The sequence below is a fragment of the Thunnus albacares genome, chromosome 8 (genome assembly GCF_914725855.1).
Source record: "Thunnus albacares chromosome 8, fThuAlb1.1, whole genome shotgun sequence".
NCBI lineage: Eukaryota > Metazoa > Chordata > Actinopteri > Scombriformes > Scombridae > Thunnus > Thunnus albacares.
In genome coordinates, this window is record NC_058113.1 from 7,112,126 (window position 1) to 7,139,506 (window position 27,381).

At 40.8% G+C, this 27,381-nt stretch overlaps 1 protein-coding gene across 1 annotated transcript in view; it reads left to right on the forward strand.

The window, feature by feature from the left end:
• klhl32 (kelch-like family member 32) overlaps nucleotides 1-27,381 on the forward strand; it is a 32,587-nt gene that overhangs the window by 3,269 nt on the left and 1,937 nt on the right. Inside the window, exons 3-10 of the mRNA XM_044360474.1 lie at nucleotides 3,748-3,925; nucleotides 8,926-9,033; nucleotides 14,929-15,027; nucleotides 17,511-17,726; nucleotides 20,214-20,940; nucleotides 21,114-21,172; nucleotides 23,820-24,012; nucleotides 26,025-26,119. Of these exons, the coding sequence (XP_044216409.1) occupies nucleotides 3,748-3,925; nucleotides 8,926-9,033; nucleotides 14,929-15,027; nucleotides 17,511-17,726; nucleotides 20,214-20,940; nucleotides 21,114-21,172; nucleotides 23,820-24,012; nucleotides 26,025-26,119 (1,675 nt within the window). The remainder of the gene's footprint in view (nucleotides 1-3,747; nucleotides 3,926-8,925; nucleotides 9,034-14,928; nucleotides 15,028-17,510; nucleotides 17,727-20,213; nucleotides 20,941-21,113; nucleotides 21,173-23,819; nucleotides 24,013-26,024; nucleotides 26,120-27,381) is intronic.

Below are 27,381 nucleotides of genomic sequence, written 5' to 3' on the forward strand. Positions count from 1 at the left end.
TAGTCAGTCGAATGAAAATTGCTGGCCTGGTGCGTGAGCCAAAAAAGTTTCTAGCTTCTGTGTTGTGCAGCCAACTGAATATGTGCAGAAGTGTTTCTCCCGCTGGCCCCACTTGCGAGTTCCCACTCAGCCCATAGACTTTACATTGTGATCTCACAGATTCTAAAATCACTTGTCTAGGCTCGAGGAAAGTTTTAGAAATATAAACCTTCATAGATTAAAAATTCATAACAGAAAGAGTCATAATTTAGCTTATTTGCAGTTGGAGGTGTCCTGTCAACAGTTTTATAGATGTCTCTTTTATAATGATGGTCTATATTGAAGATATTTTTTGGGCTGTAGGAGGCAACTGCAATACAGTGAGTGGCTACTGGGAAAAATTGGCAGTAAGGCTGAGTGGCGGTGCCATATCTAGTTCTCTTTATACATCGATGAGCTTGACCCATACTAGGGACATAAAGTCTGATAGAAAAATTCTCCACGGAGACTCTGCGGACTCTCCGTGTCTGCAACATATATTCTGTTTGAATTAAAGAGACGCTTGACTTCAACCAACCTCAGTCTATTGATAATTTATCCATCAAAGTCATATCTTGGGCGTTTTTTTTCTGAATTTGCCTTTTGTGATTCCCTTAACTTAATTGCTTGAATGCCCCTTTAAATGTCCAAGATGCATTGCAGTCATCAGCTTCAAATTGATCAAAGTTACAGAATGATATTGTCATTTCCTGTTTTCCTATTCATCATCATTATCAAGGGCATCGACGGCTTCCATCCCTCCTCTAATCCCCCATACCACTTCTCCTTCTCTGGGTTTTTAAATCCTGTAATTTCCCTTCCCTCTCACGCAGCATGACAATTTTGTCCTTTTCTCCCTCGACTCTTCTTCCAGCAGAATCCAACTACCAAACAAACAGCCTGACTCATCATTCATCCTACCTCTGGCCCATAGCGCGTACACGCACACACCCACACACACCCATTATTTTCTCTGTCTTACACCCCATCACCATGAAGGTGACAGAGCAAGCCTCCTGGCAGACAGCAGCATTTAGAGTGACGGCCAGGGCTGAAAGTGGACAGAGATGGATTTGGATAGACAGACTGGCGTGCTGCTGATGGAGGGGTACAAGCAGAGAGGGACTGAGGATGGGTTGGAAAACACAGTATATTTGCTGCCACATGGGACCACGGCATATAGTCAGTCAGTCAGTCTACCCATCAGTCGGCCACATTCTTTCAGACGGATCCTCCAGCGTACTTCATGCATTTGTCTTATCTAGTCTGACTGGAAAACTGAGGCACATCATAATGACAGACAGTGTATCCACAATCAGTTTTTCTCAGTCGCTTTGGTACATATCTCAGATCAGAATTGAAATTCTCAAAACTACTTGTTTAGCTTCCACATCATCTAGTCACTTGTGCACATCATAAAAGCAGTTTTTCATTCTTTTGAACAAATTGCAAATGCTTTGGCACATTCATGCAAATGATTGTGTATAACTGTCGGCTGTTTCCTACGTTATAAATTGCTTATGTTATGTTGATCAAAATGTATTATACTGGTTCTCTGTTGAATAGTCTTACCCTAGGCATCCCAATCATCAATTCATTGCATAAGTTATCACATGCAAAATGATTGAACCAGTTGTCATTATCTGTCAAGCATATTTTCTATACTTTTCTATTAGACTTTTTTTGTACATGTGTCCTGAATTGATGAATTGCTGTCAGGTGAATCTTGACTTTCACTAATGAGGGGAAATGTGTGAAGTGTTAGATCAACAAATGATCAACTAGTTCTCTAAAATAGCTCAGAGGTGCATCTCATGAACCTTCAATTGGCAAGCATATATAGACAGAGCACAGCACAGTGTTACAATTTCTGACAATGGAAGAATAACAAGGAAATAATCAGGGTCAACAGCCGAGAAGAGGAAGAGGAGTAAGGCTGCGTGGAGAAGGGTAGGGAGGCAAAACAGAGGGAGAGGTAGAAAAGAGGCCAAGGACATAGGCCCGTTCCTGATGAAATAAGGGCCACAATTGTGGTCCATGTTCTCAATCATGGCCTTAAAATAGTTGAAGGGTCCTCAATCATTCAAACATTTCATAGACAGAACAGGTGTCCAACAATGTGCACTGTACTATAGTACTGTATACTTACTGTAATGCTTCATTACAGTATTTTACTTGCATTTTACAGTATACAGTAAATATACTTAATACAGATACACACTGTACATATACTGTAACACAAACACACAGACATATATGTGTGTATATGTACATATGAATGGACTACGTCACAGGGGTGCCACAGTTTCAGTCATTGTCATAAACACCGTAGCCATAGTTTACATCAGAAAATACTTACAGACTGCTCAGTAATATTGACAACATGGCTGAGCGATTTGTTAGTGAACAATGACACAAGGACTTGTCATTCTGATGGCACTGACATGTTCACTGACATAGATATTTACTTTTGAGAGATAAACTAAAGATTTTGGGCAGGTTACAGACTTTTGCAGGTAATCCATTGTGTTGTGAATTGTTTTGAGATATGCACTTACTGTTTTGCAAATGTTAAGGATGATTCAAGAAATAACCAAAGCGACTAAGAAAAACTTTAAACAGCCTTCTTCATGTTTCTTTGTGAGTGTGGGAACACAATGGACATGTAATTTATAGTATTTACAGCATTTTGTGCAATTAGCAAAGTGTCATTTTGTTTCATTTCCTTCCTGATGCAATTTCAAGTATGGAAAAAATGAAAATTAATGTTAAAATGTGATTTTGCTCTACATCTTGTGTATCTTCTGCTCTGCACAGCTTAGCCGTTTTCCTTTTGCACCTGCTGGGAAGAATTTTAGGTGTGCAGACACCTCAACTCACAAGTACTCTGTGTGACATACAGCAATGTTTTGATCCAAAAAAGAAATCCCATCTAGATTTACATCGATCAATCATCCAGCAGAAAAATTACTGTTTTAAGCCTGTTTCTCTTTGTTTAATGATTTTATTAAAAATGACCTCCACTGCACATAAAGAGAAAAACATTATTATAAAAATTATGATTTGATGAGTAATTACCACCACTACACATAAATGGAGTAAAAAATTATTATAAATTGTATTTAATTTAATGTTGTGATAAACTATCATTTGCAAAAATATATATTTTTTTAATTCCAGGTTGTTTTGATCTGTCAGTAATTAGTTATACTCTTCTTTCATGCCATAATGCCCTGGGGATTATACTGAAATATTAACAATGCTAAGAGTACACAGCCATGCTAGCAGCTCTGTACAGTGGTGCTTTGAACAAAATGCTAATATCAGTATGCTTACATGCTCATGTTTAGCAGGTACTGTAAAGTTTATCATGTTCACCATCTTAGTTTAGTATTAGTTTTGCTAATTAACACTAAGCACAGAGTACAGCTGAGGCTGATGGGAATGTCATTAGTATTGCAGATAATTGGTATAAACCAAAGTATTGGACAAATAAAAATGTTGAATTTGATCTTGGTGCCATTGAATGAATAAAAGGTTAAATTGTAGTAGTAGTTGTCATAGTGCCAGCAGGAGGGAAGTTGCAATACTAGCGCAGTAGTAGTAGTTGTAGTTGTATTATTACTGTTATTATCTATGTCATTATGTCTCCATTATAACTTTATAGAGCTTTGTCTCATCTAAAAGTTCAGCTCCAGCTTAACTCCGCAACCTGTGTGTGTCTGACAGTAGGGAGATGCTGACAGGACAGAGGCTCTGCCAGTCAAAGTCCCACCAGGACTCAGTCCTCTCTGCCCTCAACCAGCAGAGGAAGGATGGCCTGCTGTGTGACGTCACCCTGGTCGCCGGTGAGCAGAAGTTCCACGCCCACAAAGCTGTCCTGGCAGCGTGCAGCGATTACTTCCGGGTGAGTCCAGAACCTTATTATATACAGCGCCAGTCAAAAAGTTTGGACACACTTTCCCATGAACTTGAATGATAAAGTGTGTCCATATTTTTGATTGGTACTGTGCCATGAAAAGAATATTATATTATGTTTAGCAAATGAAGGCAGTTAGTTTGAACTTTTTGATCCAGCACCTACAAAAGTGTTTTTGGGGCTGTGAGCACTCTGCTCTCTTTTGTGGGCGTAATTTGGATATGATAGGGATTACAGAGGCAACTGCTCTGTTTTTTATGCACTGGACACTAGTATAGGAGAATTGAAAGCTTATCAGGATGATATTAGCCTGTCTATAAAAAGCAGTCAGGCAGTATGGTCTACTGCTGATGTGATGAAGGGGTCAATTTGACATTACATAATCATCTTCAAGACTGGTTCATTTTTAATTCTGCCACAAAACATGTCTCACCTCACCTTGCTGCTGACACTACGTCATCAGCACAGAAGACTAATGGATAGTTTAAATGTCCATTGATGGTCTAAATGCTGTTTCAGAGGCTTTTCTATGCAGCACAAAAAAGATCTAGGAGCAATTATACTTTAGAATATATTTTGCCCTTAAATTGCTCAGGTTTACATGTACAGATCACGCAAAATACAAAGCATGGTAAGCTTCAGTTTAAATTACAGCAGATCATCCTTCACAAGCCAACCTGGATTGAGCCCTAGTGTTTGCGTTGGCGTGGTCTCTTGCCGAGGCTTCAGTCTGAATCTAGTTAAGCCAGAGGTAGCTTTAGGTATAGACTCGCACTGTCAGACAGACAGACAGGAGATTTGCTGAGATGGGACGCAGAGGGAAAAGTGCACCGATGAGATTTGATTTAGACACACTGAGCAGATTAGGAAGTAGAAATTAATCCCTCTTGAAAATGAGAGGCAGATTAAATATGTCCAAGTTGCCCAGGGATTATTCCTCCTGTGTGTGTGTGTGTGTGTGTGTGTGTGTGTTATTTTTACTTCTCTCTGAGGGTGGGCGAGTCACACTCCTCTCCTCCTTTTGTTCGTCCTCTTCACTTTTGTTCTCCTTTTGTTCTTTGGCTCCATTTTTTAAATACCGCTCTTTCAAGTCCCGACTGAGCCGAGCAACACTGTTGCTCCAACGCTGGGATTATTAGATCAGCTTGCTGCGGTAAGCAAGAAAACTCACTCCGCTCCCCTGTTTCTCTGTAGGGGCTTAACAAAATTATCTTCAGTTTGTCATCTGACTCCACCGCTGGGTTTCATATAATTCATTTACTGAGGAGATGAATGTGCCTTGTGTTGTGAATAGTGACTGTGTTCTCTCTACATCCCTGTTCCTCTTTCTTTCACACTCAGACAGACGAACACCCGCACACACATAGCGATGATTATAACACATTATCTAGCCCAGCGGACATGAGTGATTGTAATGAAATACCTGACCAAGCGTGAGTTGTTTACCTGGAAGTTGTCCTGAATGTGTCACCTGCCTCTTCCAGTGCTGTCACATTACTAAGACGTCTGGACAGCTCGGGGAGATACAAGTCAGTCACACCAGCATCACACACATACACGCACACACATGCAGAGACTCTCCTTGCTTTCTTTGTCATACAGAGAAATATTGCCCGCAAGCCCTGTAGCCAGGACAACTCATACCAAAAGCTATTATTGTCCCCCCCCCAAAAAAAACATTTCACACTGTATGTACAACTAGTGTTGCAAAGGACTCTGTCGTTGCTTTAACCGCTTTATGAAGACAACGCTATTTCAAGATGGATTGTACAATATTTAGACCAAATGCAGTACAGCTGATCACTCCTCTGTGCCTTCCCGCGTAGCTTGATTTGATAAAGTGAGCTAGAGTATATCGATCCCTGAGGGTAAATGTGGTGTCCAGTTTTCTGTATTGCACTTAGTGAATGGAATGACATACTGAGTACCGTACACTACAATGAAGTGCTGTGAGAAATATGCTTATTTGCTTTCGATACCACTCTCATATCTGTCCGTTCAATTTAAAGCCGGAGACAGGAGACAGTCAGTTTAGCTTATCATACAGACTGGTAACAGTGGGAAACAGCAAAACCTCTTTTCCACAAAGAAGTCTTCTTGGCAGTGACTTTCTTGAGCCTTGTCCCTGTAAGGTTGCTAGGCAACCTGTGGAAAAAATCCACAAAGTCACAGCTCACGGCCAAAAAATAGTCCAGCACATAACTGATTGTAAACCAACAACATGTAATTTTTACAATATGGTTTCTGTGTGGATTTATAAAACAAGATATAATGTGTTAATAAGCAAGCTTCAGAGGTGCTGTTGGCAGATGTTACCTTTGGACACAGCCAGGCTAGGTGTTTCAGGTCTTTATGCTAACCTAAAATAAACTAAGCTAAGTTAACAGTCTCTTGGTTCAAGCTACATTTTTTTCCATACAGACATGAGAGTGGTATCCATCTTCTCATCTAACTCTCTGCAAGAAAACGAATAAGCGTATTTCCCAAAATTTCAAACTTACCTTAATAAATATAGGCTGCAAATCTGTACGGATGTAGGATTAGACATATATATGGGTTTGCAGATAAGACACACTGGTTATGGATGGGAAGACTTGAAGTTCAACTAAATGATGCATCATTTTGATTGAACCACACACAATATACCTAAATATCATCAGTAAAAGTAGCTGTGCTACTAGTCTGGATGTGGTTTCACTTGTTTTCCTACGTTTTCAAGAGAAAAAATTCTGTAACACACCCTGAATCCTTGTAAAATATGGTTATTTCTTGGCATGATAAGAGGCGAATTTGAAGATTAGTAATACTGGCACAAAATACTGGCCTCCAAAAAACACAGCAGTGAGCCTTGGGCATTGTAAGAGTTTTCCATGCAAGATATCACACTTTCTATGACATACTTGCCTGTAAATATAGCCTTTGAGAACCTAATATTTCACTCAGAAATAAAAACATGCTCACTGAATATTTAAGTATTTGGCTTGGTGCATGAGGGAGTCACACGTCCTCTCTGGTATGATCACGCCAAGCAGACACACATAAATTCTACTGGTAGGTCAGGCTAACTGCAGCACTGCACTCCCACTGCAGCATCATGTGAAAGGACTGCAGTGAGCGGGGCTCTGTGTCTCAATGTGTCTCTGGCTGGATCTATAGCCCAAGTCAGAGGAGCCATCCGTCACCACCAGCGTTCCTTTAGCTCTTCCACCAAGGTCAGGAGCATTCATGCTGGAGGCACACAGCTCTGCGAACACTCTCAATGTGCCCTCTCTAAATCTCATACGCAAACGCACATTAACACGGAGGTATCCACACGGAACATGCAAAGCGTAGGCAGTTTCTGCATCACGTGCACTCTATTTTTCACATCTCTATTCAACTTGCTGCGTTTTACAGTCGTGCAAACACTGACCACAGCTCAGCCACCATCACACCCCAGGTTTTGCCACAGGACTTCCTGTGCTCAGTGGACCAGTGGATTTTTAATTAGTGCAGTGGTGAATCAACAGGGCTGAGTTCTGAGGAGAGATGTGCAGGCCTTGGTTAAAACTCAGCGTGGCCTCAAGTTGACCCTGTCTCATACATCACCCTCAATACAGAGGGACTCTTCGTCAGAGGAGGGGGTCGGTGCCTGTTTAAAGTTCATGTGTAACAAATGAAGTTATCAGCACTCACAATAAGTGTGTATCACTTTTTTAATGATGCACAGCAGCAAAAAAAAAGAAAAAAGGAAACGTTTCTTTTCCTCAGCATTACTGAAAGAATTGTGGGTGTGACTCCTATTAAACAGCAGCCAGGAACCTGCTGGTGATTACAACAAGCTGATACAAAACATCCAAACAAGCGTAATCAAAAAAACAGTACTAATAAGTAAACAATAAGAAGAAAATTTAAGACAAGTCATGTGTGGCCTCAATCAGGAAGAATTGGATGAGTTTTGGGAGGATGAATGTTGTTTTTGTGACAGAAAGTGATGCTACGTTAACTGGCCAGCCTCAGGGCCTTTGAGGATTATAATGTGGTTATACATCAGTCTCTGAGCAGAGATAGTGTGGAGGCGCACACTGCTACCGTGATTGAAAAGATACTTGAAATTGCAAGTTAACTAGATCACCATCCGGAGGCAAGGAAACTATTGGAAAGTGTGTATGGCAGCTGGAATCAGCTTTCAACAGCCATGTGTGCTGTTTTTTTATCTCATTACAAGAGGGGAAATATAAACTATAACACTAAAGGCTTCACAAGCTTGCTGTCACAACTAAGAAGGCAGGGAGTAGAGGTGATCTTTATCATGGCCACATTTGACCCATCACCCTCCTCTCAGTCTTCCCTCTGCACTGCTGCGCTCTGCTGGTCGGCCCTGATCAATGGCTCTGTCATCCCCTCATGGTGTGACACCAGTCAATAGCTTTGATTAGCAAGCAGCAAGCTGGACTCACGCACAGCAGGGCCAGACTGCAGACGCCATGTCCGCCACTTTGATTTCACATGCAGGGTGGTGCGCACATGTGTTTGTATATGTGTGTGTGTTGGTGAGTATGCGTGACAGAAAGAGAGGAAGACAGAGAGGCTGTATAACAGAAAGTACTGATTGTGCTATTTATTTCTGCTGACCTCCGAGGCCCAGGCAGGCAAATCAATACAGAAGGGTTCTAGGATGTTGCGTCTGGCAGGTTTTGATTAACTATGATGCTGTTTTTTCTGCACATACACACACAAAACTTATTTCTCGGTCCGTCAAAGCTGTAACAACCTACAGATATTATAAGATCAGCCTACAGAGTCAACATTAAGGGACTGGCAGAACAAAGATGGATTGATTTTTTACACCACTGCCCATGATTACTGGTCAGTTTCAAAAGCAGTGTCTCAATGGCTTGGCTAGATGAAACATATTTTGTGATATGTGATACATTTACTATGTGTTCACCTTAAGAGTAAGTAGTATTCTCTCAGCTTACCTCCATGTTTTGGCTGTGTGTCATCAGGCCATGTTCAGCTTGTGCATGGTGGAGAGTGAGGCAGACGAAGTGACTCTGCAAGGAGTGACCAGTGTTGGCCTGAAGCACGCTTTGGACTTCGCCTACACTGGACAGGTGAGCATGAACAACAACCATCACATCGTTGAACAGTGAAAAGAGAAGAGTGTTGCCTACAGAGACTCAGACTTTATAAAAAATCAAAGAGAGTGATGTCATAGAACTTCCCACACTGTGCGATTGGCGAGTGATAGCAGGGAAATTTCCATTCAAAAACACCCTCACACCACAATGTAAAAATACTCTATTTGTTTGCTGTATAGTATATTATTGGATTATTGTTACTGGTGCATTGATGTATAAGCAGCATTTTAATGTTATCTGGTTAATGGGGAGCTTATTTTCACTAGTTTATATTGTTGGGTAGTTTAATCTACAACCATGCATCATATTTTATAAGTGACCGAATGGTTTGCATATAAAACTCTATCTGCATGTAACTAGTAAAAAGTGGTTTAATGTAACTAAGTACATTGATTCAAGTACTGCACTCAAGTACAAATTAAAGTTTTCCGTTTTATGTCAGTTTATACTACCCGGCAAATATTGTTCTTTTTACTCCACTGTATTTATTTTACAGCTATACAAATAAAGATTTTACACACAAAACATGTGAAGAGCTTATAAAGTGCAATGCAAGGTTAAAGATAGGGCTGCAACTAACAGGTATTTTCATTATTGATCAATCTGCCGATTATTTTCTTGATTCATCGCTGAATAGTTTTGTTAATAAAATATCAATAAATACTAAAAAATGGTCGTTATAATTTCCTGCTGCTCAAGTCTTTTTTTGTCCAACCAACAGTCCAAAACCCAAAGATATGTATTACAGTACAGTTTACCATCATGTATGACAAAGAAAAGTACCAAATTCTCAGATTTGAGGAGCTAGAACCAGCAAATATTTGGTATTTTTGCTTTAAAAATAGACCAAAACAATTATTTGATTATCAAAATAGTTGCCAATTAATTTTCTGCTGATTGACTAATCTACTACTTACTTGCTTGCTACACATTAATGCATTTGCATTCATGATGTAATAATACAATATATAACAGTATAACACTCACAGGGGCTATTCTCCTGCATTGAGATTTTTTACATTTGATACTTAAAGTACATTTTTTTCAGTAATACATTTACTAGGTAACATTTTCAATGCAGGACTTTCACAAAAGAGTACTATTACAGTGTGATGTTTTCATGTAAACGGCGTTTCTGTTTACATTGAAAACATATTGTTTGCATCCTTGAGGTCTAATACATCCTCCACCACTGCTAGTAACTAAAAACCACTTCAAAATATGTCACCAAAATGCATCAAAACATGGCTTTTGCAGATTACCACTTTAATCTCGACAGCATAAGCTTCTACTGCACAATGACTGTGGATACAGTGTCATCCAGGAGTGTGCGGGTATCAGATTTGACTAAAAATCAGTCTCTCCTCTGTTTGCTGTGGTCACACTACTGAACAATTCTCTGGAACCCACCTACTGTAAGAAACATATTTAAATTCAGCAAAAGAAAAAAGCACAGTATTACATTTCCATGCTGAAGCAGCGAGACATTCATGCGAGTTACGCCGCCGTCCTCGTCCTCTCGCCCCTTCAACGAAAAGTAAGTGTGTGATCGTTTCTAATAACCTTCCTTGACCCTCTTAATGTCAGCGATGTCCGGTCCAATAAGCAGCCGAGCGGCTTATGCAGTGTAGTGAGAGGCCAGGAACTTTGTAATTACTCCTAATTTTATTTCCACAGTGGAAATGAGCAGAGAGCAAGTTGGTTAGGCAGCGTAAGTAGGTCAACAGCAGGCTTGCAAGCCGCCCTGCTTTGGTTGGCTCCGCTCCTGTCTGCCCAGAGGAGATGATAACAGATGAGATGAGGGCAATATGCTTATCCCCACACCGTAAATAATGACCTACTAAAATCCTTCAGCCACATGTCATAGGCCAGCAGGGTGAGTGATGAGACATGCTGCCACAGGATGTTCTGAAATTTTTACTGCATGCCAGGACCACGCCAGATAACTCAATTAAACAACGTTCTGCAGTGCTACCACTTCTAGTTTTTGAGACCATAATTCTCCCTAGATTCTGGTTGCAAAACTGGAGTCAGTCGTAATAGTTATGTTCTATCTCACAAGCATCTCCCTTCACTTTGTCTTCTCCTCCAGGTAAAAATCTGGCAAGCAGCAAGCGCAATAAACGTCGGTTTACACAAGAGCTTGCCACACTCCCACACTGAACCAGCCACGGTGTTATAAAACTGACTTCTGCTGTGTGAGGTTGAAGTGCTCTAACTGTAGTGGGTCTCTGGAGTGGACAGTAGAGCAGGATCTGAAGAGTGTTCACTTACAGTTATTACAGTTATTATTTTGGGTTGCCTTCATCGCTGCTTCCTGCTAGGATGTGGATTGAATCAAAGAATAAAAGAAAAAGTAATGTTTGTTGTTTCCGATCGCATGTTTAACTGGACTTACGTTCATCCATTAAAGGTAGTGGTGATGTTTAAAATAGGAGCGATGCTTGAAGTTGAATTTTGATCTGATAGGTGATCCAAGAAATTAGTTTTTCTATTCTAAATCAAGCTCAATGCATACAGATCCTGATAACTGAAGCAAAGAGCCACTCACTGCTTCAACCATCTGAATATGTAAAGCTTATGGAAGCTCATAGGTATCTATGTGCTAGTGGTTAATTGGACCACTGCTCATGCCTGGCAGGAAACTATAATGTGATGAATGGGAATGTGCAGATGCAGCTCATTGCAGAGAAAAAAACAACAAAATATCGGCAAAGCTTGCCTGGGAATTTTTCTAAGTGGTTGTACTTCCATGGAAAATATTTTACCATTCTAAACAAATTGCTTAGTGATCAAACTGAATGAACTGTTTACATGAATGCTAAAGTGGTGGAATAATGTGCGTATTTACATGCAGCAAAGCATGTAATCAAGAACCAATGCTGACTAAAATGTTTTTCACACCCGTTACAATAAGTGGACAAACATGCACCGGGGAGAAAGCGGCACATTTGTATTCAGATTTGTTCTACCAAGATGAGAATCACAAGCTGCCTCTTCTGTTTTCAAAATCATAAATAACAAGTAAGCTTTAGAAAAATGATACCCATGAGTGCTGCTAAACAGTGTTCAGCCCACTACTGTATCAACAGTAGTGAGAGGTAGGGGAGACAAATGATGAAGTCATTTTTCACACTTTTACTACTGATGCAGTCACGGCTCTGTGGCTATGTAGGACAGTACTGCTGAGTGGATTATCAGAGGTTTGCTCCTGCCCTTTAAAACCAAACTAAATTTAATTTGGAGCAGGTAGGCCCACTGTGTTAGAGGTAAGGTGAGGTGTGTTTGGTCTGATTGGGTTATCATTTCAATGATTATTGGAATACTTAACTCCATGTGGTCCTTTAGAGTGTTTAGAATAGACACAGAACAGGACACTTTACCCCCCGCACAAAGTTATTACCTGGCTCTGCCCCTGTGAGGGAAGAAAATGCATTGGCTGTGTTACAGAGTTTATGTTGCATATGGATGGCTAATATGGTGGAAACAGAAGGAAGCTTTCGGCAGATAATTTTAGCTGCTGTTCTTTCAGTTAAACAGGAAGCATTTTGGCAGAATAAACGCTTTAATAACTGCCTGAATATGTTGCTTTGGCGAGAGGGTGATAATAGTGAATCAAGCATATTGGTCGAGTAATTCTTGTTATGCTGTGAAATCTGGCACACTCATTTTCCATGTCTGTGTTGCGTCATCTAAGCTTAGAGTGGTGAATAATTGGGAATAAAGTTAGAATTTTAACAGTAACTAAAATCATGAAAATCTAAAGTGTGAAATAAACAATATATTGACACAAAAAGGGAAAGATGAATTCCAGTATATTATATTATACTGCTTGGTTTTAAACTCAAGTGAGTTCAGCTTAGGCAGTATGACTTAACTCGTAAAGGTGCAGTGTGTAAAATTTAGTGGCATCTAGTGGAAAAGACTTGGCAGAAATGGAATATAATATCCATAAGTAATTTTTTAATCATTGTATAATCACCTGAAAATAAGAAACATTGTGTTTTCGTTACCTTAGAATGAGACCTTTATATCTACATAGTGAGCGAGTCCTTTTCCACGGAGGCCGCCATGTTGCACCGCCATGTTTCTACAGTAGCCCAGAACTGACAAACCAAACACTGGCTCTTGAGAGGGCCTTTCGCATCTTTTGCGAGTTTCGCAGCTACCGTAGGTTCTCCTATGGGCTTGGAAAGGGAGGGGGAGGGGGAGGTGTATTCAGTTGTTTGCGACCTCACTGCTAGATGCCACTAAATCCTACACACTGGTCCTTTAAATAAATCCCCAAAACACATTATTCCAATTTTTATCACTTTCAGATGCCAAGAAGAAGAGTCTATACAGTCATGCTAGTGACCATGTGAGGCTTAAGCACAATGGTGCTTTGAGCTAAAGGCTAATGTGAGCATGCTAACAAGCTCACTCTAATTTTTTGTTTAACTTGCTTTTCTTATTATTTCACCTCTTAGGAATTTGAATTTCTTGAAATGAAACATATTAAGAACTAACAAGACTAAGAGTTTACAGCCAGTGAGGCTACTTAGGCTTTGGACTGAATTCTAATGTCAGTATGCTAGCATAGATGATATTACCATGCTGATGTTTAGCAGCTATAATTTGCAGGGTGTTAGCATGGTAACATTTGCTAATAAACACTCTAGCACTAAACACTCAGTGTAGGCTGAGGCTGATGGGGAATGTTTTGCAGATGTTTGGTCATAAACCAGTGTTGGACAAATAACATTTTTTTTTGACAAATTATGGCACTAAATGAAAAGTTAAGGGATCACCAAAGTGATTACAGTTCATCTGTAGGGGGACATGAATGTGTGTTCCAAGGTTCATGGCAATTCATCTAATAGTTGTTGGGATATTTCACCAAAAACCACAAATATAAACCTCATGGAGACACCAAAGGATAAGGGGACCACCAAAATTGTCAGGATTCATGAATGGCTTTACAAATTTTCATGGCAGTTATTGATATTTCAGTCTGGCACCAACAGGCCAACATTGCCATTACTAGAGCCCTATTAAGGTTGCAATAAATTTTATTTTCAAAATGTATTAATATCTTTTAATGTGGCCTTATATACTTATACATATTGTTTGTTACATATAGACTACTGTATTTGCTCAATGACTGGCTCTACACAGTACAGTAATCACACAGAGTCACTGTCTTGTAGGCAACGCAAAATGGTTTTGTGCTTTGCTTTTGCTGTCATGCTCACGTTGAGACAGCATTGTCATATTGCAAGTATATTATCCTCATCAGAGTTTCTGTCATCAAAAACCTTCCATATCAAACAAAGACATTAACTTCTTTATCCTTTTCTCTGTGTTGATTTATTGTATCAATCACACATTGGGCCAGGTTAAGGCAATCTTACAGGAAAAAAACAAGATTACCTGCTTTTACCTGATACTGCAGACCATGAATAAAAAATATAATACTCTCTATAGTTCAGGTCTCTGAACTGAAATTAAAAAACAATGATTTTAAACTAATTTTACATTTTGATGCCAGAAAAAAGTGTGAGGAATAATAATGAGTTGAGGGCTTAATTCAATAAAATAAATGAAGCAGAAGCAGGGTGTAATGCGGTTTGATGTCTTCAAACACCCAATGTATGCATTTAAGAGTTAATATTACATGTGTGGTGCCCACTTCTAAACATGTAGACAACATTCACAATGATGTACCGTTTTCTACACAATTTCATCGCTCTAAATGATAAATAAACTAAAACTACAAAGCTTCAAAAATCAATGTGTCTGAAAACTACCAACAACACAACTGCAGTGAAACTGAACCTAAACTTAGAAAATAAAAAAAAGAAACCTTTGTTCATCTCCTCTGGTCAGATTCTGCTGGAGCCAGCGGTGATCCAGGATGTCCTGTCTGCAGGCAGCCACCTTCAGCTGCTGGAGCTCCTCAGCCTCTGCTCCCACTACCTCATCCAGGTACACACATACACACACACACACACATACACACACAGCACTGTCCTTGTGTGAGACAGAGACATAATAAGAGGAATAACCGCTTCACACTACAGGGTTCCCATCAGGTTAATGGAAATCTTGTAATATTGAGTGTTAGAGGTGTGCTCCACTCGGAAACAGTCAGGTGATTTGATCCTGTCTGTGGGAAGTATCAAGGAAATTTACAAATGGGACACTTAACCTGAGGAGGAAGTGAAATATTACGACTTATTTCACACTTTTATTGTACTATTATCAGAAGACAGTTCTAAACTGTACTAGAAACTAGGTACTACTGTATTCCCTTTCAGACAAACAACAGAACAGCACAGACAAAGATTTACAGGTTAATGGAGGTTATGTAAATTTACATTGAGGTTGTGGTGAATGTATTGATACTAACTAGCAGCTGCTTAATCTTTATGAACAAATCACTGACATGACTTCTCTATCTTTTCGCCAGTAATGGAGTAAATTAGTAAAAGCCAAGATGACTGGACAGACCCAGGCGAGCTGTTTCCCCATGCTTCCGATCTTTATGCTAAGCTAGGCTAACTGCCTCCAGGCTCATCGCTTCATATTGAACATACAGACACGAGACTGGTATCAGTCTTCTCATCTAACTGTCTGCAAGAAAGAGTATTTCCCTAATTCATGTATCAAAAAAGTGCTGGAATCATTCACATTTAACAATGTCCAATTTGCTGCAATCTATCATTAATGGTCTAGTGTGTGTCCTCCTACACAGGGAGGTTTAAGGTTAGAGTCAGCTTAAGAACAGAAGCCCTTGAGGGGTATATGTTCAGTGTGTTGCTCAAGTGCACTTCAGTGTGTGGGGGATGCTTGTCGAGGCTAAGGTTCCGGAGTCCATGCTAGATTTCTCCTCAAGAACTAGGCCACCCTGCCTCTAATTTTGTGTATTTTATCACTAAGACCTAGATGGATCTTTTGGGACAGTGGCAATGTCAGCCTACTGTCCTCTGGGTACACAACCAAAAGCTGCAGGAGATGAAGAGAGTGAGGTTGTTGCAGAGCAGAATCACTCTGAGATTGATACACAGTCCTATATGTTTCAGTTCTTCTAATAAATGCATACTCTACAGTACAGTACTAATTACTTACTCTTTCATCTAGTGCATGACCATGGTATCCTTAAATGTAATCTTTTTATTCTGTATTTTACCATCCTTGTCTTTACACAGTTGCATCACAATATTAAACGTTGCTCTAATGCACCATCTAGTGGCTACAAAGACCTCACTCCTGTTGGTTTGTATTAATGGCCAGTCCATATCTCATTATAAACAAAACAGCTAACTCCTGAATAAGTCGATGTGTTTTCTGTTTGATTGTCTCAGCTCATATCAGCTGACTGCTATATTTGCTATTTGGTTAGAGTGCATAGTAGAAGGTGAGGCCAGATCATTAACATTGATTTCCCAGCGCACACTGAGCCAATACTGGCTTTAAAAATCAGATATATCAGCCAGTCACTATCATCCACCTCCGATATGATGGATACTGATGTGCAGAATTCAGTTAATTGAATATTGAATAACTGATCAATACTACACTTGCTGTGTATAGTACCATAAGTACTTTATCTGAATTGATTCTGATGAGACATTTTGACTGGTATGTATGTGTGATTGTTGTCATTTGTATCATCATCAGTGTCATTTTTAATGAAGACCTTCAATGTCCTCTGCTTTAAATCCAGATTCAGAGGCTTTTCCACCCTAAAACTCATACTAGTAATTGTATTATTATTATTATTATTATTATTATTATTATTATTGGTTAAATAGTGAAAATGAAATGTAATGAATTTCTGTGCAAAATATCTGCTGAGTGATCAATGGAGGTTATTATTACAGGTTCAACAGTGGTGTGTATGTACTGTATGTGCTGAGGGACTGCCAGAAGATGGCAGTCTTATTCCACTGGTCTGAGTTCATTTTGTTTTATTTATCTCATGCCTCTCTCCCTCATTGGTTTGTCATTTAACTATGAAATTGAAATCAACTCACAATTAATGTTTATACTGTACATTTGTGGCTTGTAGAGTACATTTATACATAATATATGTTCAGTAAATGGGATCGTGTGTATGTTAAGTTAATTTTTGCCTAAATATACTGCTCTTAATGGAACTGTAATATTTAGGGGATGTCATCTTCTGCTGTTTGTACGTACTGAGAGGATGTCTAAAGGAAAAAACATAATGGGAGCTGGATCTAGATCATGCAAATTTTAAAGAGGAGGAGTGGTAACTGTTGCTGTTTCTCAGATTTACTAAAAGGGGAATTCAGATGACAGTAGCATTCTTTGATGGACTCCCAGAAATCCGCATAGGCAAAATTCATCTTTATCAAGGGTCACATGATCTGACAACTTTCTCAGAACCCTTTCAACTAATTTCAATGCATACATCCACATGTATATGTATCTGTCCCTTGCAGGAACTGAGCAGTGTGAACTACCTGGAGCTGTACCGTGTGGCTGACTTGTTCCACCTCCCCGCCTTAGAGGAGGCTGTGGTGGGCTTCCTGGTGGAGCACCTGTCTGAGCTGAGCCAGAGCCGGCAGGACGAGGCCTTGCAGCTGCCTTACAGCCTCCTTAGGGAGGTGTTGAAGAGCGACCGCCTCACCTCCCTGAGTGAGGAGGAGATATGGAAGGTATTGGAAGTGTGTGTTTGTGTGTGTGTGTGTGTGTGTGTGTGTGTGTGTGTGGGTGTGTGTGTGTTCAGGTATAAACACTGACCTTGTCAGGGCCAGTATTCCTCATGGGGACCAAAGCCTGGTCCTAATGAGGCAAAACATCATTTCTGAGGTCCTGGTTAAGGTTAGTGGTAAGGTGTAAACTGAGGTTATGGTTAAGGTTAAGGTTAGGGTTAGGATTAGGCTGTCCACAATGAATGGAAGTCAATGCAATTCCTAACAAGGATAGCTGCACAAACTTGTGCGTGTATGTGTGTGTGGTCACAAGTTTTCTGTGCAAGACGCAAGGGGAGGAGGTACGCTATTTTGGTGTTAAATTGTAGTGTTAGGGTAATATTTTGATGAAAAATAAAGTGAGAAACAATCATCTCAGCTTGTAAATTTGAACAAATTGCATCTTGGCACGAAGCTAGTATATAACACACACACACACACACACACACACACACACACAAATGCATGACACAATATATAGCAAACACAGATAAGTAAACAATAAATTAAACACTGCCATCTGCATCTCATATACTGTTTGTTTATATTAATGAGGATATGCAATTGGAAAGGTCTGTTTCTGACTCTGTGTGCACGTGTATGTGTGTGTGTGTGTGTGTGTGTGTGTGTGTGATAGACTGTTAGTCCATGCATCCATGTGAGCGTGCATGCGTGTGTGTGTGTGTGTGTGTGTGTGTGTTCATGCTTGATGAACTGCCGAGGTGTGTGGAGACTGTGGAGTGAAGCGGCAGTGCGGGGTGGGGACTTGCCGTTTTGACTGTTCATTTGCACCAATCAGCCTCCCGCCCTCCCCCCTGGTCTCTCTCCCTTTCTGTCTTTCCCCCCTTCTCTTCTCTGATTAGGCCCACCGCGGCTCCATCAGGGCCCCAATCCCCCAGCTGTCACTCGGCTGCCCGTCTGATTGAAAACAATCAGGCCTCTGATGGCACAATTACCCTGACCCTTTAGCCAGCCGCCGCCGCCATAATCAGCCTCTGATTAGGCTGCTTTGGGCCTCCTTCACTTCGCCCAGAAGGTTAATTTGGGCATCAGACGGAAGCCAACGGCAAGCGGGGGCCGTCGTCCGAAAGGGTGGTAGGGTGGGGGATGGAGTGGGGGGGGGGGTCGGCTGGACTGATATAGCTTGGCCGTCAATCATCGTCACTCAGAGTTTTCTTAGAGTCTCTCACGCTCTGGAAATCACATTTTCTCTGGCTTTGTTTTTTTCCCCTCTCTCTTCTTTCTTGCCGTCCTTAGCTCTGCCTTCATGTACCCCCTCCCCCCACCCGCCCCCACCCCTCCTCTCTCCCTCACTATCTCTTTCCCTCACTCTCTCCTTTTCACACACACAGACACACTCTCTCTCTCTCTCGCACTTTCGCTTTCAGCGCGGAGGGGAAGGAGGGAGAAGGAGTTGATTTATTCTGTGCCCCGAGGAAGTTGTGTGATGCAGCGTGACCTTCACAGTCAGCTGCCGTAGTGCACACGCGCACGCACACACTCACATAGAGTCGGGCACACACTGTCACTTCAGAGCTATGAGGAGGAGAGAGGCGGGGTGAGCGATTGAGAAAGGGAGGTAGAGACAGGAGAGTGGCACAGATACCGCAAAATGACAGAATCCTGACTTGCATGTTTGTTGCATTTTCACACCTTCAGAGTGGATTTAAGGGGAAATAAAGGAAAAGCCAACATAATGTTCATACTGAGCATTTGTACATACTTCATACACCAGAATCTGTGTTTTGATTTCTGTTGCGACACTGTAAATTTAGTCTGATTTGTCCAAAAACAATATATTGACCACCCTTATTGGCTTTAAAAAGTTTCCTGTACTAAGTCCTCTGTCTCTACACAGCCTAATTTAAAAGCATGTTGTTCTCCTGATAATGGTATCAGTGATCTCCAGTCATCTCGTCCACATTCACACTTCGCCGCAGCTAAATAACCTTCCACTGCTCTCAAGTTCAATTAAATCCCTTCTCTGCAACCCAGTTCGCTTGCATTAAACAAAGGAGTGTGCCTGTGGATATTTACAGTCTGTATATTGAATGCTCCCGATTAATAAATGCTTGTGTGTGTGTGTGTGTGTGTGTGTGTGTTGGCAAGTATGGATGCAGTGTTGGCTTGCCTCAGTCTTGCCATAATAGCCTTTAGGTGTCTAGAAAAATGATTATGATTAGCAGTCCTCCACTTGCTTTTTTCTCAGATTCTCTCCTTTACCGCTATTGTTTTCTCCCCCGCATGTTTTCTCCCTTCTCACTCTTATCTGTCATTCTGACTCTCTTACTTCCTTTTCCTTTCTTATTGTACCCTTCATTCTTCTCTTTCCCTCCGCACCCTCATTCCTGCCTCGTTCTCTCTATGTTCTTATCTTTTTGTTTCGCCCCATTGCAACTGTTCCTTTTTTCCAATCACAATTTTTATCTCCTTTTCTCTGTCTGTCCTCAGTTTGTTGTTCTGTGGTTGGAACATGACTGTCGCTACCAGTACACAGAGGATCTTCTACAACACGTCCGCTATGGCCTGATGGACGTCCCCACCCTGCACCACCTCGCCCGAAGCCACCCTCTGGTCCAGTCTAGCCCCACCGCTGCCACCCTGGTGGAGGAGGCCCTGGACTACCACCATGCCACCTTCTCCCAACCCCTCCACCAGTCTGCCCGCACCAGGCCTCGCTTCCAGTCCCTCACCCTCTACATAGCCGGTGGGCGGAAGCGGGAGGTGAGCAGAGTCAGGGAGCTGCGCTACTTTAACCCGGCTGCACAGGAGCATGTACGTGTGGCAGGCGGGTCGAACTGGAGCGAGCTGGCGCCCATGCCCACCGGGCGCAGCCATCACTGTGTGGCTGTAATGGGGAACTTCCTGTTTGTTGTGGGCGGGGAGGTGGAGCACGCCACCGGGAGGACGTGTGCGGTAAGAACTGCCTGTCGATATGACCCCAGGGGTAACCGCTGGGCTGAGATTGCCCCCATGAAGGCGTGCAGAGAACACTTTGTCCTGGGAGCTCTGGGTCAGTTCCTGTACGCAGTGGGGGGCAGGAATGAGCTGAGACAGGTGCTGCCCTCAGTGGAGCGTTACTGTCCCAAGAGGAATAAATGGATGTTTGTCCAACCCTTCGACCGTTCACTGTCCTGCCACGCCGGCTGTGTGGCGGAAAACCTGCTCTGGGTCTCAGGTACACACTGATGGGGAAGGACTCAAGATACAGTACAGACACTCTCACATATTACTTTTACCTTGATTTTACACATACATATACATGCATAAACACACACTGGACATTTATTTCACACACTGCTGCATTTCCTCTCTGCTAAAAGCCCAGAGTGTTGTACCTTTGTGTTACAGGTGGTGTGACAAACACAGCTCAGTACCAGAATCGGCTGATGGTGTATGACCCAGAACAGGTAACGATGGAGTGATGAGATCTTACACTTTGTTTCAGTGTGTTTAACAATACTGTTGAGGAAACGCCATATCAACAATTTTATGTTTTTAATCCTATTTAGTACACATATACAGATACAACAGATATATATCTGTTGACCATTTTCCCAAAGCATGCAGTAATGTTTCAAATTTTTAATGTGTTTATTATACCTTCCAGGTAGTCATGGCTTTGCAGTCATTTCCATACAATATGAAAGTCACCTATCTGACATGAATATTCTCTTTTCAATATTTTTATTTTTAAGGCGAACTCCACCAATTTTACACATCAAAGTCTGTTTACAGGTCTTATAGGGAGAATTACTGCATATGTGAAAGAAAATTGACCTTTTTTGGCTTCAGAGGGAGCACAAAGTCTGATAAATTGCCTAAAGTAATGACACTTGGTTGGGGTTGAAGACTACAAGTTTGAAAATGAACAAGAATTTGGTGGTGTGAAGTTAGAAAGAAGTGAGGTTTCCAGACCTCTGTAGCCCTACATGACAATGTGTAATGTGAAAGGAATCACTCGTAGTGACGAACCCACAGAGAATTATCCCCCGAATTATTCACTCTCGCTGCTCTCACCAGTTTCCAACCGCACCTGTTCTCAATGAGAAAATTCTGAAAAATGCAAAACACCTGCCGAGCATCAAAAGGTACACAAAGTTAATGATTAGATGAAGAATTTAGCAGATGAAGCAGATATTTTCTTCAGGAGTCAGTGGAGACCAAAGCTAGAGCTAAAAGGAGGGTAAATATTGGACTTATATTCACCAGGTGTCCAGAGACGCAATTTTAAACTAATGCTAATGTTGGCCTGTGTCTGCTAGATGTGTAAGTAGGTAACTGCTTACTAACACGTAACTTAACAAGATAATACTATAATATGTCAATGTTGTGTTTTCAGCTTGTTGTGCTATCCCAAGGTAGCCAAAAAATCAATCAGTGCAGGTTTTAAAGTATTTTTCTTATCTCCCAGGCAGCCATTAACTTTCATTCAATTGTGTACATATAGTTTATAGGTCATCAATAACAACAATAATGATGTTCCTCTCAATACAACAAGGGCTGCTTGAGTTTAGACCTTGCTCTCCCTTCTCCATGCACCTTGCAAGTAGGTGAATTTGTGCCAGAATCTCCTACGCTAATTCATTTCTGTACAGTCTGCTCTCAGGCTTGAAACTTGCTTGAGCAACCCACCATGTTACAAATTATATATTATGTGTCTCCACATTGTAATTCTACCACTTCTATCGACATAGCTGTTTACTGTACATTCTATCACATGTCTGTCAGTCCTGGAAGAGCTTTTGAGCCTGCATTCATTTTTGTCAAACTTATATGATTTTTATGGGGTGCATACTTTTTTAAAACAATTTGCACTTGAACTGCATTACCATGTAACAATAATGGATCTTTGCGGAACATTAATGCAGACCTTATGTTCACCGTGATGGATTACACAACAGGCAGGTGTCAAGAATCTGCTAATTAATTTTCACACCATATGGAAATTAATGGAAACCAATGGCATCCTGGAAAAAAAAAGGAAAACTACATTAAAAAAATCTGAAGCTCTAGAGCATTCTTAATAGCATTCATGATCAGCACTTATACATATACACAATATACATTTGTACAGTATGCAGTAGCAAATTGTAGTTATGGAGCTAAAACTTGTAAAAGAACTCCTGGTCTTTAAATAGGAATCCTTGTAAAATTACACATACAAGGTTTTAACTATATATCCTAAAATACAAACTGAATAAACATATTTCTTACTGTCTTGTTGCACCTTTTCAGCGGAGCATAAAAATTGATTTAATTAAATATCATTTCTAAACCTGCAGTATTCACACACAGCTCACTACAGTGGAATGCAGTTTCTGTTTGTGTATGTATATGAGCCAGCTGTTAAAGAAGCCTGGATCTCAGTTAGGCTGTATATAGTATGGAGGTATGCAGTGTGTATATGTGTAAGGTGCACATCCATATGGGTCTGTGTTTGTACATGTCGGCGTGGAAGCGAGGGAACGAAGAAGCGAGTGAAAGAGAGAGGGAGAGAGTCTCATTTGTATTCACCATGAATCTACATTCACCTGCCAGAGCAACAGCAACCCCCCACCCACTCTACCCTCAACAGATGGCCACCCGTCAGCTCCCAGCAGACACACACACACACACGTACACACTCTCATTCTCTGCCTCATTCAAGCACACTCTCTCTCTCACACACACGCTAACACACACACACTGACACAAAATAAGCTGCGACACACTTAGTGAAATGAGCAGGGATCCTCGGTGTAAAATGGAGTGGCTGAAACATATGATTAGAAATAGGGAGGGAAGTCATTAGTACAAACCAGAGCTCCAGTGTCACGTTATTTATCTAGCACTGAGCATACATCAATTACCCATGCATGGATATGCTTAAATATTAATCTTCTTATTCATCCTCCTTCCCTTCCCACCCTCTCTGTTTCTCTCTCCCTCCCTCTCCCACTACATCTCACCTCCTTCTCATCTGCATCGCATCATTTTCTCTCTTCTTTCTTCCCCTTCCATCTGCTTCAACCCTTCATTCACTCTCCACCACCTCCACCTCCACCTCCTCTTCAGGACCAGTGGTTGGCCCGCAGTCCCATGTTGCAGAGGCGCGTTTACCACGTCATGGCGGCGGTGAGGAGGCAGCTCTATGTGCTCGGGGGGAACGACCTGGACTACAACAACGACCGCATCCTGGTGCGCCACATCGACTCCTACAACATGGATCTGGACCAGTGGACGCGCTGCTCCTTCAGCCTCCTCACGGGTGGGCAAAGTGAAGGAACCTCACATGTGAACATGCATAACACACATAAATTCATGCTTTAGATGCATGGAGAGGATTAATAATCTGATAGCATACAACTGATTGACTCTCTGGGCCCTGATTGTTGATAGTTTGACACAGGCCTGGATTATTTAGTTAAACCTATCTGGAGTTGTTGTCATAGCAACAAGTCCTAAAACCAAACCTGCAAAAATAACAGGATTAGAACTAAGACTTTTTTTGAGGGTGAACCTCCATATATGAATTTATTTTCAGATACAAATGACTCCTTAGAGGTATCATGAAGTGATGTTACAATAATGTAATTATGATTTTGATGCAGGTTATTGAGAAACCATTACGATGTGTTGGCTAAATTATCATAATTTAATTTCATTTTAAATTAAGTGTCCAGTGACAACCACGTATCTCCAATTTTGGTGATTTTGAATTTTTCAGATAAACTGAAGGATGTTTATGTTCCTTTATGGGTTGAGAAAATTCCACAACTTCTTAAACTACAGTAAATAAACCATTTTAAAGCCAATTGGATTATGTGCAAAATGCATTGTCACGAAGTATATAACTCGAGAAATGTGGTTCTCACAGAACAATGAAGCACAAAATGAAGAATAAAAAATACATTTAAAAAAGAGCCAACATTGATTTGGTGTGGAGTTCTATGAGCAAAAAACATAAACTCAATAAAACCTTTCTGACTGTTAAAAGACCAACAGAACCAGAAAACACATTTAACTTCATTGCTATGATTGGAATTTGCCATTTAAGCTTTAAAAGCTATGAATTGTACTTGCATCACAAATACAAACTTTCTATACTTGGATTGAAACAGTAAAGTAATAGTACTCCGAAGAAGGCTTACATATTTTAGGTTAATGCTATCATTCAGATGGACTACTGAGCACATCATATAAAAAAATGGCTTATGGTATTAAATCTGCTTAATTGGGCACACAACACAGCTCCATTCACTTGTAAAAACTAATTGTATAAGTGATGGCTGACTCTTGCTGTCACCTTATGTAACTTCTGTGTATCGCAGTCCCTGAAATAAAAGTATAAAAGTTATACCTCACCGCCATCTTGAGATGACAACAGATAAAATTGCCCAGTGCAGTGCAGCTCTTGAACTTTCTTTTGGAAATGGCCGACCTTTTTAATTGGTATTAGCAACAGAAGGCTATAAATACCTCTCAAGGTTTCTATTAAAGGCCCTGAAAACAAAATTTCTCAATCAGAATCAGTGGGGTCCGACATTAACGCACAGTTTTCTGACAAAGTTGGAAGTTTTTGGTTAATTCACTTGAGACATTTAGCTGTGAATATTCAGTGTTACAGCGACATACTTAAAGATTTGAAACTAAGGGGCTTTGATGCCAGTTTATCATGAACATAATGTATTTTCAATTTGACATACTGTATGTCTTACTTGTAAAACAAAGATAATGTACTTTATCTTCTTCTCATTACATAAAAAAATAACACATAATGCGTCCCTGCTGGTTGTGAGTAGGTGGTAGGATGATTTACAATGAAAATACATTTATTCTTACTTTGGACCTGTGGGCATGCTGCATCTTTAGCCTCCAGTCTGGTGGAGGTGGGATGGAGTACAGGCACTGGGGACACAATCTACCATGTATATATATACACTGCAGGATGTGGTCATATATACCTGATTTCATGTTGTATGCAGTGAAAGCTCACAAGGTTTAAAGTTCAGCTGACTTTACTACTCCTCCTGTATGACTTTCCTCTTTTGTGCTGTACTTGGATCTGTTCTTCATATTATGTCTGGAAAAGTTGAAGACAAAGTCACAGGAAAGAGAACAGGAACTCAATCTTGGCTCTCCAAACACCCCCTCCTCCCTTAACTCCCCACCTTTCTCCATTTATCTCTCTCACTGCCTCTCGGGGGATGTGGAAGTCATATTGTCAGAATGCCCTCTGCTTGGCACAGTGAAGCATTGTGTCGGCTCTGTCCTCCTCAGGTCAAAATGAGTCCGGAGTGGCGGTGCACGATGACAGGATCTATGTGGTTGGAGGATACTCCATTTGGACCAACGAGCCTCTGGCATGCATTCAGGTGAGAGATGTGACAGTTGTGACACCTCAGAGTGATCAGATAAATTGATGTGAATTCTATTGATAATATGCTCATACAGTGAAGTGGAACAGCAGCACACTATCCATAAAACAGACACTGAATTGAATTACACCATGGGTCTTGCATTGTTTAACAATGGGCCAGGGCCCAGACAGTTTCTGGGAAGAGAACCAGTCTTTATTGTTTTCCATCAGCCTCGACCTACAGGTGAAGATTAAATGTTATAAATTTAAAACAAGCAGCGCTGAAGAGGTCTCTAACAGGTGTCTAACGATGCTGAAAATATTTGTTTTAATTCAGTCTTCAAGTTAAGGACACATGATCTAGCAAAATTACCTTTTTGTTTCACACGTGGCATGGTTCTTGGGGTGGAGATGTCAGTTGCTCCACCATTTCGGTCCAGAGTGAAATATTTCAACAATTGTAAGATGGATTGTCATGAAATTTTGTACATCCTACTGACTTTGGCGATCTCCTGAATTTTCCAGTAGTGACACCATGACATTGACATTTGTGGTTTTTAGTAAAATCTATCTACAACTATTAGATGGATTGCCATGGAATTTGGCACATTATGGAAAAATTCTGATGTGTTATCCATTGCTCGGCATTCCTTCCACAAAAGCACAGACATTTATATGTGCCCCTCAGGATGAATTGAAATAATTTTAGTGATCCCCTGACTTTTCATCTAGTGTTATCATCAGGTCAAAAATTTTAATTTGTTCAGTACTTTGGTTTTGACTGAATACCTACAAAACTAATGCCATTTCTACCAGACTCAGCTAAACCTTTGTGGTTATTGCTAATTAGCAAATATCAGTTGAACATGGTAAACATAAAGTCGCATGTTAGCATTGTCACTGTGCTGATGTTTAGCATTTAGCTCAAAGTACTGCTGTGCCTACTTACAGATTCACATACAGAGCCACTAGCATGGCTGTAGACTCTTCCTTAGTCTTATTCACCAAAAATATGACTGTAAGGTGACAAAGCATGGATTCAATCACATTGTAAAAAAGTGACTTGTCTAATGTACTTTTCCTGTCCCTGCCTGATTTCCACTCCATTTTCTTAAGGTAACAAGCAAAATTGGTATCAAGAATGTGCTTATGCATACAATATTCCATGAATCACTCAACATACATTAAAGCTAACTTTAACAGAGAATGGTTAAACATTATGTAAAACACAATCCACTTCCACCAGTTTCAGTTAGTGGAGAGAATTCATTAATCCAA